General features: G+C 41.5%; 1 protein-coding gene across 7 annotated transcripts in view; it reads left to right on the forward strand.

Annotated features, from left to right (window-relative positions):
* Positions 1 to 19518, forward strand: part of PTPN4 (protein tyrosine phosphatase non-receptor type 4) — a 236115-nt gene that overhangs the window by 69496 nt on the left and 147101 nt on the right. For 5 of the 7 annotated variants that reach the window (XM_073305038.1, XM_073305037.1, XM_073305040.1 and 2 more), the window contains exons 3-5: positions 5239 to 5346; positions 18597 to 18639; positions 18719 to 18818. In XM_073305038.1, the coding sequence (XP_073161139.1) occupies positions 5239 to 5346; positions 18597 to 18639; positions 18719 to 18818 (251 nt within the window). Of the gene's footprint in view, positions 1 to 5238; positions 5347 to 18596; positions 18640 to 18718; positions 18819 to 19518 lie in introns of those variants that run through there. The other 2 variants (XM_073305039.1, XM_073305043.1) reach the window with 2 other exon arrangements.

Raw genomic sequence — 19518 nt, forward strand, 5'->3', positions numbered from 1 at the left:
CCCTCACCTGATTTTAGCCCGCTTGTTGAATTGGTTTACCGGGGTGCGGCTGCTATCGTATGCAAACAGCTACTTGGAACAACAGGTGAGAGCTGAGTGTAGGTGAAGACCAAAGCAGATGATTTATTCACTGAGGAACACGACATGTTCCTCCATCAGAGGTACTACCCCTCCCTAGTATCCCCCATACATCCCCTACAACATACATTTAGAATAAATGTACTAACAAGCAAAAAGCTTAATGGAAAATAAAATGTGAAATTATTTGCTGCAGGCTTCTGGGATTTTGTAGCGGTAACAGCCTCAGGCTACAGCATTGTATTTCTTTGACCCATGAAATTCTGTTGAGCTTTTGCTAAGGTAGAAACTATTAAAATTGCTATCTCCCTGGTGTTTCTCAGGAAAATTTTGGTGGGATGCCAAAAGAATAATTAATCTCAAGCATTCTAAGGAAGAGCTGATGCTGCCTCCACAGCAGAAGCAGCATGTTGTATTGAGACTGTGTGAGAAGTTCTGAAGCAGACATGGCAGGCTAGACTCCCACAGTGTACCCTTTTGAAACCAACACACTGTCCCAGTGGCCTGTCTCCATCCCAAGGTCATCACATGGGTCAGGAGCTTTCCCAGTTCCCAGGATAGAAGGGAGCGAGAGAGGTTGGGGGCAGACCAGGCAGGGCTCTTCTCCCACGTATACCCTGAGGCACATCTGTTCTCTGGAATAACAGCCTTCTCCTGCTATCTGCTGATATAGTTACTCTTGTGGTTCAAGTGTTGAAGGTCTGTCAGCATTGCTGAGGGTTCAGAGTATAAAATAGAATAGAATATTGTACTATTCCCCATTTTCAAATATATTAAAATTCAATACAGATTGCATGCCTAGGGATGCAACTTGTTTCTGACAAACTCCCTTCTATCAATGTTAGCTCAGTATGTTTATTATTTATTATTATTATTATTTTATTTTAATTCTACAGACCTCATATCTTGGGAATCTCTAGCTATGAGTGGCTAGGGTCACATCAGAATCCTAAAAAATGAATGCTCCGTGTATAATGTAACCATTGAGTGTGATACTATTGAAAATTCCAGTTCAGACCTTTTACCGAAAGATCTTTAGCTTCATCTGGGCAGGCAAACTTCAAGATTACTATACAAAATATTTAAGACATGGTTAAATGGAGGTCTCATTCTGCCACATATTTATCTTTCTCTCTTACTAAGTTCAAGGCATTGTGTTCACAGTAATTGCTGCCCAAAAGTTCCCACTGCTTCATATTACAACTTTCCTGTGATTTATTATGTTAATTTACTGCCCCTAATAAAGAAAAACCCTATTTTTTACTCCTACTGCTCTACCTTCAAGAGTGCATACAGAACTCCCTCTGTTCATCAGTTAGCACCTAACATTGGAAAAACACAACACTTTGTACTAATAATTTGAACCTAACCAACAAGTTCTGAGCTTTTAATATTCATTGTATAGGTGATATGCTCACAAAATTAATTTTTGAGCTTTCTCTAAGTCAAAGAACAAGATCAACTCTTAGGTTTACATTCTGTCTATTACCAAATCCATTTACAGAATATATCTTCACTCAAACAGCAGAAGTAAACTTTGCACCTGTAGGAAGCTATCATTGGCTCTAAAAATATGAATTCTAATCTACAGTTGTCTTGAGAAATATGTGAAGAACATTAAAAATACTAAGATTAAGGCCTTACTTAATTTGTGATAGGAAATTGTGGATTCCACAATATTAGGCTTCCACTGCAGTTTTGACAGTGGGAGCCCCAGCGTGAGCACTGCTCTTAGCCCCAGGTTGCCAATAGAGGAGCCCCCACTCTCAGCCCTGAGCAGCGGCTCTGAGCCTCGGGCTGCTGAGAGCGTGAGTTGCCGCTCTCAGCCCTGAGCAGCCGGTAGCGGGAGCCCCGTCTGTGCTCATCTCCAGCTTAGTGTGCTCAGCCTCGGGCTGCTCAGAGCGTGAGCTGCCACTCTCAGCCCTGGGCTGCGGACAGTGGAAAAGCGTGGAAAAGTAATAATGGACCTCATTACTGCAAATAATAAGGTCCATTATTACTTTTCCATGATTTTCCATGGCTTGTCCGCAACTGAGCTACAATTTTTTGACAATCATCCCATGATTCAAGTAGGGCCTTAATTAAGATGTAATTTGAAAATTAGGTTAGGATTTAGTAAAATGTCACTGACATCTTCATTAGCTGTTGACTCCAAAGTACAATCTTAGTGTGTTGGATTTCAGTAAAAATCTGTGTACCTGAATTATTGATGCTACAAAGCCTTCTCAGGAAACAGTAACTTGGATGATTTTTTTCTTCTGGAAACTTTTACAAGATCTGATCTTCTCTGGTACATAAATATACTCTAGTATATTTGTAGCTACAGCGGTATTTACATTGCTATATTTATGCGTTTTCCATCTGTCTAGTCCTTCCCTCCTTCTTTCTCTGTCCTATCAAATAGGAATAGTATACAGAGTCAGGAGAGTGTGGCATAATTACCATGTATGTACACTGTGTTAATATCGGTTGTCTTTTGCTTGTGTGTGTGACATTTTTAATCCTTTGCGTTAAGAATTATTTTTAATTGACTTGTTTAACTACATGTGCCTCCTGATTTCTTAATATTTAACAAAAGACCAGTTTTTTTCTTCTTTTTTCTTTTTCAGAAAAAAAGACTTTGTTTTCAAAGTAAACCTGGCAATTATTAAGTGAAATTAAACAAAGCTATAGGGGAGCTACAAAAAATAGGCTTATGCAATAGGAACCTTAATATATGGAGCCATAGTCAGAGCACTCCCTAGTCAGAGCACTTTTGGGCTTAGGTTTTGTAGCTGAGGAAGCATAATTTAACTGAGTTTTCAGCTGCTTAATGTTATGTTCTTTGGGAAACTTAGAATGCTAGGCCTCCAAGTAAAAAGCTATTCTAAAAATTTCTTTACTACAATGTTGGATTTTTAAAATACTTTCTAACTTCTAACATTAAATACAATTTTGGGCCTAAATTGAAAGTGCTTTTAGTAACTTGTTTTCTGGCTTTTATATTTTTCGGCTATTCCTATCAGATGGTCAGCTTTATGAATCTTACTTTCCTTGCACTTTTTTCAGTTCTTGTTGTGGTGTTTTTTAATGGTTATGCTGTGCTAATGCCTTTTTCTAGATATCTGGCTTCCTTTTACTTAGGACCAAAGTATCTAGTTCTGAAGCACATTTAGGTCTTGAGAATATTTGTTTTTCTTTTTTATTTCAAAAAATTGCTGTAGTGAAAGGGATGCTATAGTTAAGAAGCTATTTAACTTCAGTACGTAATCACTTGAGAAATGTATGTTTTTTGCCACTAAGTAACAAGAAGTTAAGTTCTGAAGAAATCTTTTTCAAATCTGAACAAACTCATAATGTGTTGCTCTTTTTCATTTTTTCCTCTTCCTCCCCCTGTGTCTACATTACAAACATCTACTGGCATAGTTCTGTCGGTCAAGAGGGCAAAGAAGTGTGATCCCTAATGAACATAGCTGTGTTGGCAGAAATCTGTAGAGTAGATGCAGCTATCTGCAAAACTTTTTTAACTTGTTTCACTCATGGAATGGGAATGGCTTTCGTATTCTGATAAAAAGTGCAGCTTTGCTGGTGTAGCTGCGTCCACGCTAGGAACGTTCTGCTAGTATAGTATACCACATCCCTGTACCACTGTATAAAGTGCTGCTAGCATAGGCATAGAAGGGGGGTAAAACATTTTTTGAAGATATTTCGTGTTTTTGGACTATTAGGGCTAGTCTGCACTGGCAACATTTAAAGCGTTACCGTGGCAGCGCTTTTACGTGGCTTGTATAGTCACGGCAGAGAGCTCTCCCTGCGCTCTAAAAAAACCCACCTCCATGAGGGGCGTAGCTACCAGTGCTGGTGCACTGTCTACACTGGTGCTTTACAGTGCTGAAACTTGTTGTGTTCAGTGGGATGTTTTTTCACACCCCTGAGCGAGAACGTTGCAGCGCTGTGCAGGCAAGCCCTTATTCTCCCTTTATTTATTGATTGCAAGCCAAGCATTTAAATTTGCAAGTATTTGAATGAATTATTATAGTGTACTGTTAGGATTTGGCATTTGGGAGTAGAGCAGCAGCCATCTTGTATTAAAGAGGGAAATGATTTTGTTTCTTATTTTAGTGTAGGTTTTTCCTGATTTGATAAAGTTTCAGCATTTAAAAGGCTGTGTGGAGCTTGCTTGGTACTAGAATAATGGAAAACATTATTATGTTATCTAATCAATCATCTCTAATGCCTCCTACTACTAATATGGGATTTGTCCTTGAATTTTTTCTGCCATTCTGTCCTGATTAATGTTAATTATCTCTAAGGATTTGCGTGACGGGTTCACAACTTTCCTTGGAAGAGTGCTTATTTAAATGTAAGTCAGTACAGGATAATAACCCGTTTGCCAAGACTTGTCATAATGGATCACTGTGTTTTGAATAATTTCATGTAGTAACCAGTAGAATGGTGCAGTTTTAAGACTCTATCAATGGTTTATATATCTTCTTATGGAAAAAGTGAGGCCTTGTAATGAAAATAATGTCCAGTCATTGGCCCTAATTAAAAAGTTTAGCGCTAGTCTGTGTTCTCTTCAGTAGGTTCTTTTAGAGTAAAATTTGTCTCCGAAGACATCTTTAAGGATATTCACCATCAATCAAAAATTCATACAGCTCTTTAAATATCCATGCGGTGTAACTCTGCAAATATTTTTCAGTAATTGTGTTGATTTAGATGTAGAGAATGATTTGCAAATGAAATATTAGATTAATTTATTTGGGCTGAAGAGTGATATTGGAATGTTCTGAAAAGCGTTACCTGAAATTCTGTCATGTCCTAAAAATACCAATTTAGTTTATTGCTTTATTTTGTCACTTTTTTGAATCGTTTTGCTATTCATCAAATTTGTTGTTAAATGCTTTATGGAACAATTGCATAGCTACTGTACTTTCTGTTTCTGAGGGCAACAAGAAATTCCTATATTTTTAATTGAGGAAAAATAAGTTCTGTTTGTGGCAATGAGAGAAGTATCTTATTTAAAAATTATATTGTACTGAGAGAAATTTTGTGGATTTTTGGATGTAAATTTTGTGAACACACCTGAAATAAGCTGTAGGTGTTGTGCATGCATGAAGCAGTCTGTCCATTTAAAGTTGGCTTTGATTTTAAACAATATGACTTTTTTTCCTTCTCCAGAAAAACGATCAGGGACAAGTTTTGTTGGATATAGTGTTCAAACATCTCGATTTGACAGAGAGGGATTACTTTGGTTTACAGCTGGCTGACGATTCCACTGATAACCCAGTAAGTTGCATCTGTTTTCTTAACTAATTTTTTTTGCATGTTAATAGAGTTTAGGGATTTTGTTTCAGTATTCAGAGAATTTGATTAATATTTTTGGAGTTCTTATCTAATTCTTATGTCCATGACAGCTGATATATTCAGTAGACTCAGTTTTTTTTTAACAAATCTGAAATATGGCATAAGTATTCTTTGATATGCTTCAGAAAGAACTGTCTCTATTCTGTTCTTTAGATAAAGCTGTTCCATGAGTTATTCTTGCGGGTGCAAGTCTTCACCTGGTATCTCTCACACTGGAAAACTATTTCCCCCCAAACAATTAAATTATGGTTGTACTTATTTTCCCCTCCCATCTTGGTATTTCAAAATGTAAGAATTGGGGTCAACCTTTTTTTTTAAAAGATTGTTTGAGAGGCCTATTGAGATTCTGAGAGAACACTATGGAGTTCCCTCTAGGGTTATGCCTAAACTAGTTTTGTGACTAACTCAGGTTAAAATGGGACCACAAACTTTATTCTAGACAAACCCTAAGACAACACAGAAAGTTCAGGGCTTGGGTATCTTGTAAAGAAGGCAGGTCAGTTGCGGGATATAGGAGAAGCTGGATTCGAGAGAAGTCCTCACTGATTTTCCCTGCGTCTGGTAACCAGATGCCCCAGGTTCTGATCTCTTCCGTTCTGTCCAGCTCTTGTAGGTCTGCCCCGATGCTATTTTCTTTCATGCTGGAGCAGTCCTTTTTGAAGCATACTTCCCTTTCCCTTCACCTCCCTCTCAAGAGTGGGGGTTTCCTTAACCCCTAGAAGAGAGGTACAGGCTGGACAGACTCAGCTCATGGCTCCCTACCATCATCAATTGATCTAGGTTAGGGGCTGGCCCTAAAGATCTCTGGTGTTGCTCACTGGCGCCCTTAATATCAGAAGAGATTTGTTCTTTACAGTTAGCCTGTCTTCCCCAGGAGTCCTGTCTCTTCTGTTATATCTGAGAAGAAACTCCCATACGGGAGCAGCTGAGCTCATGAAAACTCCTTTAACTTTTTTTCTGTTAAATATAGACCCATTTGGAGCCACAACTGACCCTGATCCTTTTTTATAAAATAAGGACTGGGTGCGCAAAAACACTGAAAGCTGAATAAATCAGAAAGTTTTCAGATTTCAACTTATAATTTGTTATGTGTACAGCACAGTAAACATGCATAGGGTCTCTTTTCTTTGCCCCCGAATATTTTTAATCTGAGTTCAACTAACAGTCTGAGTTCATTCTGAGTGATGATAAATGGTAGGGTTATGATGAGGGTTTAAATAAACATAATGTGGTTGCTTTATTTGCTATATGTGTATATTGTTCATTTACCATTTTTGAATACAAAGTTGATCAATGTTAAATTTAAGAGTCACATTTTAGATTTTTTTAATAAATGATTTAAGGTGCCTACATGGACACAACCTCCCTGCTCCCTGATTGCCCCGACCCCTATCCACACCCCCGCCCCGACAGGCCCTCTGCATCCCCACCCCGTATCCCACCCCCCCTCTAAAGCCCCTTTCAGAATGCGGCCCTGCGAACATAGGCGGAGGACTCAGGAGGAGCGGGGCAGCCACGCAGCTGGAGAGAAGTGGCAGTTTCCCCTTCAAAGCATCGCTTCTCTCTACCCAGCTGTGTGGCTGCCCGGTGCTCCTCCTCAGTCCTCCGCCCGCGCACCCGCACTGCCTGCCTGCTCCCCTGAGGCTGCAGGTGAGCCTCCCTTCCTGCTCTCCTCTGCCCCCACAGTGCAGCCCCCTCCTGTGCTGGGGTCGTGGTGCGCTGAGGCTGTGGGGGAGGGGGGAAAAGCGGGGAAGAGGCCGGGAGCTCAAGGGTCAGGCTGGACGGTGGATGTGGCCTGCAGGCTGTAGTTTGCCCACCTCTGTTCTAGATGCTTCTGTAAAACATTTAATTAATAAATAATTAAATGCAGTATTTAACTTAGCTATGCACAAACTAAAATTGTACAAACTGCTAAGTTTGCCTCTTGTCAATGAACTTTTTATTCCCAGCCCATGGACTGTAACTGAACAGGTAGTTCAGCCCTTGCCACTGAGGCCTTATCTAATCAAGGATTTCAAGGCGTGATGTTAGCATGTTAGTTAGTGTGTGCTAACTCAGTGGTTCTCAACCAGGGGTCTGGGCCACCCTGTGGGGCTGCGAGCAGGTTTCAGGGGGGCCACCAAGCAGGGCCAGCATCAGACTCACTGGGGCCCAGGGCAGAAAGCTAAAACCCCATCACAGGGGGCTGAAGTCTGGGGCCCCGAGCCCAGCCACCTGGGGCTGAAGCCAAAACCTGAGCAATGTAGCTTCACGAGGCCCCCTGTGGCGTGGGGCCCTGGGCAATGCCCCTAATGCCGGCCCTGGCTTTTATATGCAGAAAACCAGTTATTGTGGCACAGGTGGGCCATGGAGTTTTTTATAGCATGTTGGCAGGGCCTCAGAAAGAAAAAGGTTGAGAACACCTGTGATAACTAATAGTATTTAAAATGTATTATAGACAAAGCACTTGACCAGTTTTGGCACCTGTTGATGGCAGTTGTCTATGACTTATTTACAGTGGATTTTAGAAATGTGTTAGTTAGCATGTTCTAGGTAACAGCACATCATAATCCTAATATGTAAAAGTCTAGAATGTGTTTGGCACCCTTGGTTTAAAGATCACTTGCATTAATTTTTTTTCTTTTCTGGAAGCATTTTCTAAATATTAACAAGGCAGCCTATAAGGACAAGATAGATCCTTGTTCTTAACTGTCCTGTGGTGCTAATTTGAACTTGACAGAGTGTAAGTCTTCCTTTCTAAAAGTGGTAAGGTGCCATATAGCAGTGGTTCTTAACCAGGAGTACACATACCCGTGGAGAGGTCTTCCAGAGGGAACATCAACACATCTAGATATTAGCTAGTTTAACAGACTACGTAAAAAGCACGAGTGAAGTCAGTACAAACTAAAATCATAAAATGACTTGTTTATATTGCTCTATATACACTATACACTGAAATGTAAGTACGATATTTATATTCAAATTGATTTATAATTCTGTGGTAAAAATGAGAAAGTAAGCAATTTTTCAGTAATAGTACGCTGTGACACTTTTGTATTTTTATGTCTGATTTTGTAAGCAAGTAGTTTTTAAGTGAGGTGAAACTTGGGGGTATGCAAGACAAATCAGACTCCCGAAAGGGGTACAGTAGTCTGGAAAGGTTGAGATAACCATTGCTGTATAGAATGTTAAAATAATGATTTTTCACTATAAACTGTTTTTATTAGTCTGGAACAAATAAACAGTGATACAGATTAAATGGGAGATTCACCCAGATTTAATCTTTAAAGAGAGGCTATGTGTGAATACCTCCTGGTGACATATGTTTGTGTTCCTGCATTCTTTATTAAAATATACTTAATACATTTTTTAAAAATCCAAAAAATTACTTAAGTAAGCAAGTGCACATTAAAGTAGCCATCTTATTCAAGCTTTTATAGAAAATACATTTTACAAAATGTGTGTTCTACATTTTATATAAACAATTATGAAGTGTTTTTTATATTTGATATGTGGTCTGTATTTCTTGAAAAGTTTCTCATTTCATCCCATTAAGTATTTACTGGTTTTAAGACTAGACTTTACTGCTTGTAATATTACTATTCCCTGCTTATTTTCTGTTATGAGCATGTCAAGTTTGTGTCCAGACTTAGATTCCATCCTTTTTTGTGACAAGATAGCATTGTTGTTCTCAACATGTGCACAGGATGAACAATAGAAATCCGTGACCTAGAAAGCAATTCTTGAATGTTGCGCGTACAGTCAGTAATCTACCCCCTTTGCTTTCAGTGGACACTGAATGCTTTTTGTTCCTTAGGATAGAAAGAATTGGACTTCCATAGTTTCACAAAGAAAAACAACACTTTAAATAGGAGGAATAATGGCTTTTGTGCCCGCCCCCCCCCCCACCTTCTCTTTCATCTGTTTTACTGAATATCTATTGTGTGTGTAAGAGATTGAGGTCCTCAATTACTACAGTAATGTTCCTTGACTTGTTTTATCAGAGAGGACTACCTCTATGGTACTTTTCTCCCTGGAATGTGAGACTACAGAAGGAATCTAATACTTTCAATGATATTTCCTGATTTTTCTAAACTTTCTTTTCCTCTTTCTCCTGGCCGTCTGTGGCTTAAACCAATAGAACTCAGTCTTTTTCCAAATAAAGCTGTTCAGCACATTTTAGATGTTTTTTAATTGGGGTTTTCGTCCATGATTATATCACTTGTAGGCTGTTCTGATAGGGATACTGTCAAGGTAATAATCATATTTAACCTCTTCATTCCAGACTCTTTCCTCAAGGAACAAGGTTGATGGGGAGAAAAACATTGATATAACAGGGAAATAAATGTGGATGTGGGAGAGCTAGGAGTTGTCTTTTCACTTAAATAAAAGAACAGTAACATTCAACACAATTCTTTCTTCAGACAAACTCACAAAATTGCAACGGCTGTGGCCATCTTATTTCCCATTTTCTCCTTCCTTCCTGACTCTTATATCCAAACTCCCTCTAGTGTTCTGCTGTTATGTGTGTAATGCTAATTGAATACAATGGTGTAGAAATGGGGGCAGATGTGATTAAGAAGCAGCCCTGCAGAGCTTAGAGGGAGCCTCAGAGTTATCTAGTGAGCATGTGATTAAAAGGTTAGTGTCTTTTTTAGTTCTGAAACCTTCTGGGCTTTGAGCAGATAATTACATACCATAAAAGGGGCATGTCAGAACTAGAATGAAACAGACATCTTACCAGTATGATTTACTGTATACATTTGTAGAGTATTCAGTTATAATTACTTTTAGCATTTATGTTGTTAGTTTACTTTTTACATTTCCCCCCTTTACCTGACTGGGAGTCTTGGGGCATGCTGCCAGCATGGAAACCAACCTCTCCTGCCCCCTGAAAAGCTACATCTCCTTTATCTGCAAAATCATTCAGGCTGAGGAGGCACACTGCTCAGCAGGATGAGCAAAAAAAAAAAATGAGGAAGAATGCCCTCAGATTGAGGAACAGCTAATTCCAGCAGCCATTTCCACCTTTTCGCTTGATGAGTTATCAGTGGCCACTACGTCTGCCTGACTATTATAAGACTTTTCAAGAACTACTGAGCTGAATGGTGGATACCCTTGAGATTCCAGTTGAAATTGTGCAAGAAAAATCACTGACTACTTGACCTTTTGTATACGGTAACGCCTGGAAGATTGGCCATTAGATTTATTTGGTAGGAAGAACTACTCTTCCTCAGATTTACAAATGTGTAGTGCCAATAGTTAGGCCCTCTAAGGGTGTGTCTACTCTGCGAAATTAGGTCGAATTTATAGAAGTCGATTTTTTAGGAAGCGATTTTATACAGTCGATTGTGTGTGGCCCCACTAAGCACATTAAGTCAGCGGAGTGCGTCCACAGTACCGTGGCTAGCATTGACTTTCAGAGTGTTGCACTGTGGGTAGCTATCCCACAGTTTCCGCAGTCTCCGCCGCCCATTGGAATTCTGGGTTAAGCTCCCAATGCCTAATGGGGCAAAAACATTGTTGCGGGTGGTTTTGGGTACATCTTGTCAGTCGCCCCTCCCTCCATGAAAGCAATGGCCGACAATCGTTTCGCACCTTTTTTACATGCAGGGTCGGTCCTGGGGCCGGTTTTGTTCAATATCTTCATAAATGATCTGGAGGATGGTGTGGATTGCACTCTCAGCAAATTTGCGGATGATACTAAACTGGGAGGAGTGGTAGATACGCTGGAGGGGAGGGATAGGATACAGAAGGACCTAGACAAATTGGAGGATTGGGCCAAAAAAAATCTGATGAGGTTCAATAAGGATAAGTGCAGGGTCCTACACTTAGGATGGAAGAATCCAATGCACAGCTACAGACTAGGGACCGAATGGCTAGGCAGCAGTTCTGCGGAAAAGGACCTAGGGGTGACAGTGGACGAGAAGCTGGATATGAGTCAGCAGTGTGCCCTTGTTGCCAAGAAGGCCAATGGCATTTTGGGATGTATAAGTAGGGGCATAGCGAGCAGATCGAGGGACATGATCGTTCCCCTCTATTCGACATTGGTGAGGCCTCATCTGGAGTACTGTGTCCAGTTTTGGGCCCCACACTTCAAGAAGGATGTGGATAAATTGGAGAGAGTCCAGCGAAGGGCAACAAAAATGATTAGGGGACTGGAACACATGAGTTATGAGGAGAAGCTGAGGGAGCTGGGATTGTTTAGCCTGCAGAAGAGAAGAATGAGGGGGGATTTGATAGCTGCTTTCAACTACCTGAAAGGGGGTTCCAAAGAGGATGGCTCTAGACTGTTCTCAATGGTAGCAGATGACAGAACGAGGAGTAATGGTCTCAAGTTGCAGTGGGGGAGATTTAGGTTGGATATTAGGAAAAACTTTTTCACTGAGAGGGTGGTGAAACACTGGAATGCGTTACCTAGGGAGGTGGTAGAATCTCCTTCCTTAGAGGTTTTTAAGGTCAGGCTTGACAAAGCCCTGGCTGGGATGATTTAACGGGGAATTGGTCCTGCTTCGAGCAGGGGGTTGGACTAGATGACCTTCTGGGGTCCCTTCCAACCCTGATATTCTATGATTCTATGAGATGCCATACTGCTTTCAGCAGATAGTGCAGTAGGACTACTAACCATCGTCATCGAACCACTGTTTCCGCTGCAACTCTGCTCCCCTGTGCTTGTCTCAATAGCGAATTTCTTCATGTTGGCTGTCATGGGCTCCCGCTTCTGCTGCAACTCTGCTCTCCTGCATCCACCTCGCAGGTCCTCTCATCGTTCTCTATAAATATCTATTCTCGTGGCATCCGTTGTCAGCCATCGCTTCCGCTACAACTCTGCTCTCCTGCAGATGCCTTACCATGGCAAGCATGGAGCCCGCTTAGATCACCGCGGCAGTTATGAGCATTGTAAACACCTCGCGCAGTATCCTGCAGTATGTTCAGAACCAGAACCTGCAAAAGCAGGCAAGGAGGCGACAGCAGCGCAGTGACTAGAGTGATGAGGATATGGAACAGACGTCTCTCAAAGTACGGGCCTCAGCAATTTGGACATCCTGGTGGCAATGGGGCAGGCTCATGCCGTGGAATGCCGATTCTGGGCCCGGGAAACAAGCACAGGCTGGTGGGACCACATACTGTTGCAGGTCTGGGATGATTCCCAGTGGCTGCGAAACTTTCGCATGCGTAAGGGTACTTCCATGAAACTTTGTGACTTGCTTTCCCCTGCCCTGAAGCACAGGAATACCAAGATGAGAGCAGCCCTCACAGTTCACAAGCAAGTGACGATAGCCCTGGGGAAGCTTGCAACGCCAGACAGCTACTGGTCAGTCGGGAATCAATTTGGAGTGGGAAATCTGCTGTAGGGGCTGCTGTGATCCAAATAGCCAACACAATCATTGAGCTGCTGCTATCAAGGGTAGTGACTCTGGGAAATGTGTAGGTACTAGTGGATGGCTTTGCTCCAATGGGATTCCCTAAACGTGGTGGGGCGATAGACAGAATGCATATCCCTATCTTGGGACCGGACCACCTTGGCAGCCAGTACATAAACTGAAAGGGGTACTTTTCAATGGTGCTGCAAGCACTAGTGGATCACAAGGGATGTTTCACTGACATCAACGTGGAATGGCCGGGAAAGGTACGTGACGCTCACATCTTCAGGAACTCTGGTCTGTTTGAACAGCTGCAGGAAGGGACTTTATTCCCAGACCAGAAAATAACCGTTGGGGATGTTGAAATGCCTAGAGTTATCCTTGGGGACCCAGCCTACCCCTTAATGCCATGGCTCATGAAGCCATACACAGGCAGCCTGGACAGTCGTCAGGAGCTGTTCAACTATAGACTGAGCAAGGGCAGAATGGTGGTAGAATGTGCATTTGGACATTTAAAAGCGCACTGGTGGAGTTTACTGACTCGGTTAGACGTCAGCGAAACCAATATTCCCATTGTTGTTACTGCTTCCTGTGTGCTCCACAATATCTGTGAGAGTAAGGGGGAGATGTTTATGGTGGGGTGGGAGGTTGAGGCAAATCGCCTGGCCACTGATTACGTGTAGCCAGACACTAGGGCGGTTAGAAGAGCACAGCAGGGCGCGCTGTGCATCGGAGGAGCTTTGAAAACCGGTTTCGTGACTGGCCAGGCTACGGTGTGACAGTTCTGTTTTGTTTCTCCTTGATGAAGACCCACCCACTTGGTTCACTCTACTTCCCTGTAAGCCAACCAACTTCTCCCCTTCGATCACTGCTTGCAGAGGCAATAAAGTCATTGTTTCAAATTCATGCATTCTTTATTAATTCGTCACACAAATAGGGGGATAACTGCCAAGGTAGCCCAGAAGAGGTGGGGGAGGAGGGAAGCACTGGGTGGGGGTGGTGGAGGAGGGAAGGACAAGGCCACACTGCACTTCAAAACATATTGAATGCCAGCCTTCTGTTGCTTGGGCAGTCCTCTGGGGGGGAGTGGTTGGGTGCCTGGAGGGGGGCCCCCACCCCCTGTGTTCTTGGGCATCTGGGTGAGGAGGCTGTGGAACTTGGGGAGGAGGGCAGTTGGTTACACATGGGCTGCAGCGGCGGTCTGCTCCTGCTGCCTTTCCTGCAGCTCAGTCATACGCCGGAGCATATCAGTTTGATCCTCCAGTAGCCTCAGCATTGCATCCTGCCTTGTCTCCTCTTGCTCCTGCTACCTCTCCTCTTTCACATCCCTCCTGTCCTCGTGTTCATTTTGTGCTTTCCTGGACTCTGACATTGCTTGCCTCCACGCATTCTGCTGAACTCTTTCAGTGCTGGAGGACTGTATGAGCTCAGAGAACATTTAATCGCGAGTGCGTTTTTTTCGCCTTCTTATCTACGCACTCCTCTGGGACGAGGTGATACGGGGAGTGTTAAAACATTTGCAGCTGTGGGAGGAAAAAAAGGGAGAGTAGTATTTAAAAAGACACATTTTAGAGAACAATGGGTAGACTCTTTCACAGTGAACCAACCTGTTAACATTACATAGCACATGTGCTTTCGGTACAAGGTCGTGCCCCTCCAATTCTCTGGGATGATCGCTTTACCCCTCCTGCCCCCAGTGGCTAATAGTGGAGATGATTTCTTTTCAGCCACAGGCAAACAGCCCAGCAGGAACGGCCGCCTCTGAATGTCCCTGTAATAAAATTCCCCTATTTCAACCAGGTGACCATGAATATATCACTCTCCTGAGGATAACGCAGAGAGATAAAGAACGGATGTTGCTTGAATGCCAGCAAACACCGGGACCATACGCTGCCATGCTTTGTTATGCAGTGATTCCAGACTACGTGCTACTGGCCTGGCATGGTGTAGTGTCCTACCATGGAGGACGGAATAAGGCTGCCCTCCCCAGAAACCTTTTGCAAAGGCTTTGGGAGTACCTCCAGGAGAACTTCACTGAGATGTCCCTGGAGGATTTCCGCTCCATCCCCAGACATGTAAACAGACTTTTCCAGTAGCGATGTTGATTTCAGCGCTAATCCCCTCGTTGGGGAGGAGTATAGCAATCGATTTTAAGAGCCCTTTAAGTCGACAAAAATGGCTTCGTCGTGTGGACAGGTGCAGGGTTAAATCGATCTAACACTGCTAAATTCAACCTAAACTTGTAGTGTAGACCAGGGCTTAGTGAAATATGACATCTTAAACTGGGACAAAATATCTTTTTATTGAAAAATGTCTGCCAAACAGCGGAGAAAACTACCAAAGAGGTCCAGACAGTTCTTGAGGATTCCTTTAACATCAAGACAAAGGAAGCTGTGCTCTTCCTGAAAGATTCATATGGTGGTATTTAGTCTTTGGGATTTAATACATCAGTCCCTGGAAGGAAACAACCCAGACTGCTGAGTTATTCTAGAGAGGGGCCCTCTGCTTACTGCTATAGCCAACAACGATCTTCTGAACCACCTAGAAAAAGTAGGTTTCAGAGTAACAGCCGTGTTAGTCTGTATTCGCAAAAAGAAAAGGAGTACTTGTGGCACCTTAGAGACTAACCAATTTATTTGAGCATAAGCTTTTGTGAGCTACATGCATCCGATGAAGTGAGCTGTAGCTCATGAAAGCTTATGCTCAAATAAATTAGTCTCTAAGGTGCCACAAGTACTCCTTTTCTTTTTTCTAGAAAAAGTAGAGATTTCAATGGAGGAAAGCCTCTGCATAGTCATGCTGTGTCCATCTTCAAGTAGCAAATCTGACATATTAGTCAAGAGCCACTTGGAGCATTTAGAGGATCTATTTACTTTCTTTCCCTTTCCCGTCCCTTCTTTTGGCAGTTGCCTTTTTTTATTTTCCAGAAACTAGGAATCACATCACCTCAGGATCTTAGAAATCATCAGAATGTGGGTGTTGCATTCAATTTCAGAACGTTCCTAACACCCAACCCTCTTCAGGGACCACTCATGAGAGATTATTAAAAATGAGTTTACATCTGAATCTTGGAGCGATAGAAGTGCCTCTAGAATTCAGAGAGAAGGGGTTTTACTCACATTTTCTAATCCTAAAGAAGGGGTATGCCGCACAGTTCTGGATTTGAGCTGTCTCAACACCTTAATCTGCCACTTCAGATTCAAATCCCTAACCTCTCTAATCCCATCTTTAGATCCCCAAAACTGGTTCATGCTGTTAGCCTACAGGACACATGCTTTCACATATCAGTCTACACTGCACACAGAAAATACCTGCAATTCCAAGTGGGAAATTACCACAATTAGTGCAGAGTCCTGCCCTTTGGTCTTTCAGCAGCACCAAAAGTAATTACCAAGTGCTTGGCATTCATGATGGCTCACCTGAGAAAGCAAAGGGTACAGGTAGACCCGCACCACAATGATTCCTCATTTGAGGGAGTCAATGCAACAAATGAATGACTCCATTTCATATGATCCTACAACTTTACACTATGCTGGGTCTCAGAAGCAATAGAGAAAAGTCAACTTTAGTGCTAACCCAAAGGATAGAGTTCGTAGGGGTAGTGTTAGATTCCACAACAGCAAGAGCTTATCTGCCATAAAACAGATTCAGTAACATTGTAGACCTCATCAACCAGCTGCAGGGTCACCCTTAAATGTCAGTAAGAGTTTGCCTCTGTTTTCTTGATCACATTGTTTTCTGTATTTACATCACGTGGCATGCCAGACTATATCCACCTTACAAAAGTAGTTGAAAATGGCGTATCTACCAAACAGAGATCATATGAACATGGGGGTACTAATCCCCTGAGAAGTCCTCTAATAGTTAAACTGGTAGAAGGACTCTGCAGGTTTGCAAACGTGGATACTGTTTTCTCCACTTGTCACCAGGGCACTGCTAATAGATGCTTGTGTGCTCAGCTGAAGAGCTTACCTGCACTACCTTCAAACCCAAGTCCTATGGGCTCCTGAAGAGAATCACCTTCATATAATATACTACAGCTCTGAACTGTTTGACTAGCTTGCACAGTATTTCTCTATGTGCTGAGTGGACTGACAGATCAGGTGATGACAGACAACACAACGGTGTCAGCAGACAGGGAGGAGCACAATCATCAACTGGAAGGGATAGGGACGTTCAGGCACTTATGGCTGCTCTACCTTACATTGCTTTCCATAAGGATAAGGTGACCCTTCGGACTAACACTGCATTTTTACCAGAGATTGTTTCATGCTTCCATTTAACTCAGGTGATTCATCTGCCGTTTCCTTTCCCAAACTGAACCATGGGGAAGCCAAACTACATACCTTTGATGTAGTTAAGGCTGTCATTTTGCTGGGCATAACAAAACCATTCAAAAGCTCCCCTAGGCTAATTATAGCATTTTCAGATAGAATGAAGGATCAGGCAGTATCTAGCCAAAGATAATTTAAATGGGTCTCTAATTGTATTAAATCATACTATGAGTTAGCTAGATTAGATTTACTCATGCAGTTTGGATCCCACTCCATCAGCAGAGACAACCTGTTGATTCTCTGAGAAGCTATGAGGGGATCAGTTCACATTTTATACAGTATAATTCACTGGTAGAGGCATCAGTATCAGACACGCACTTTGGCAGAGCAGTACTCCAATCGTTATTGAACTAGACTGCAAGCACCAATCCTCCTTTCTACAAGGTCACTGCTTGTGAGTCACCAGAAGTGGAATACATTTGAACAATCACTTGGAAGAAAGAACAGGTAATTTAGCCTCCAGTAAATGGGATTATTTGAGTTGTGTTGTCCATGTATATTCTATGATCTGCCGTTCCTCCCTGCTACCATGTAGTCCTGTAACACCTAGATTCTGTCTTGAGAAAGAAACTGAGGGACAGTTGGGCCCACTCTGCTGTTTTGCTCCCTGCACGTAGGGTGCAGATGCAACCTCAATGGATTTTGCTGATAAAAAGAATCTGATCTCATGTGCATGGTATGCATGCACTCCAGAAATGAAATACATATGGACACACACCTTGAAAAACCGATATTAATTTATAGTAGGGCAAGTACTTGTTTTCTCATTTAGATCTTAGTAGGGTACTGTTGCACAGCTTACTTTTGAATGAAGTAAAGTTTTTTAGAGTACCCTAGTTCCTTGCAGCAAGAGAAATGGAGCCTAGCTGTTTTTCAGTTGCCAGTGTCTCAAAGTATTTCATTATGCAATCTTCCCATTAAACTTGGGTTCTGAAACTATTAGTTCACAGCCATTGGAAGGGTTTTTTATGTATTTTAGATAATTTTACATGTAGTGTTTTACAAATGTTAACTAATTGTCACAGCACCCCTGCGAAATAGGTATCTTCCAGATGGTGGAAAAAATCCAGAAAGGTTGAGTAATTCAGTGTCAGAATTAGAATGTTGTGGTCTCTTGTTGTCAGTCCAGTAGTGTTCTCACACTGTTACATTCTAACCCTTATAACCAGGTGCTCAGCTAAGTAGCTAGCCCAGCTGCAGACAACCACCTGTGAAGGTAGCTGGGAGTAGCCTTAGCTCCATAAGGTACATAGAAACAGATGCCAGAGGGAGTAATTGGGTATGTTTGTGATAACCTGTGATCTTTCAGAAAATTACTCACTGGGCTTTGCATGCCAAAAGGCCAGTTCTGCAAAAGAAGCTCAGATATTAAGTAAGAAGAAAATAAATGTTTAACATGATCATGTCAGACTAAGTTATGAAATAAGTGTTGTTTTCTTTTAAAAAAAAAAAAAAAAAGAAAAGAAAATTTTATAGTTTCTCTTTTTTTCTTCAGAGGTGGCTGGATCCAAACAAACCAATCAGGAAACAATTAAAAAGTGAGCAAATATATTTATTTGGTCTGTTTCAAATATAATTTTTATTGAATAAGGATTTTAAAGTAACCTGATTAATTAGAAATGCTTTTGTTAATTCTAGGAGGATCTCCTTACAGTTTGAACTTTAGAGTCAAATTTTTTGTAAGTGACCCTAACAAGCTCCAGGAAGAATATACAAGGTAGGTTTAGGTAGTTTACCATTGCAAAATTCTTCTAGGAAATTTAGAAGTTGAACTAAGTATTAACAAAAAGCATAATTAGTTTTCTGAAAGTGTTACTTATTGGAATTGTCTCTCTTAAAAACCTGCTTTATTCATGTTTTTTTGTAATGTGTTTAGGATTTTCCATAGCTGATAATTAAAATTCACATGCTGTAAGCACAAAAACTGCACAAAAACCTTTAAAATGAAGCCTTTGAATACATAGTTTAGAAATATAGTGTACATATGAAATAATCTCACAGAAAACATTGTTCAAGTAGAAATAGGAAAAGAAAAGTAAGGAAGAGAAGAGAAGAAAAAAGGAAACTTTCTTTCTCCTATTCATCCATGGGTACAAATTTAATTTTAACCCATATTTGTCTCCTGTTTGAAACATCATAATTTCTCTGAAATTATGCTAACTCATCATTCATTTTGAGTATTAGTTCCTTGGTAATTTTTTTCACTCATGTATATCAATCAGTCTTCAACTTCACTTTTATTAGTATAATATAGAAACTTGTGATATAGCGGCAAACTTAGCTAGTGCAAATATAGTAATTTCCGTGTGCCTATTGTGTAATAATGTGCCTAACACTCAGATTTTTACAGGTATGTAGGCATTTTTGCAAGCAGTGTTGCAGTACCTAACTGATTTAGGAGCTTAAATCTCATTTTC

This window comes from Lepidochelys kempii, chromosome 11 (assembly GCF_965140265.1).
Source record: "Lepidochelys kempii isolate rLepKem1 chromosome 11, rLepKem1.hap2, whole genome shotgun sequence".
NCBI lineage: Eukaryota > Metazoa > Chordata > Testudines > Cheloniidae > Lepidochelys > Lepidochelys kempii.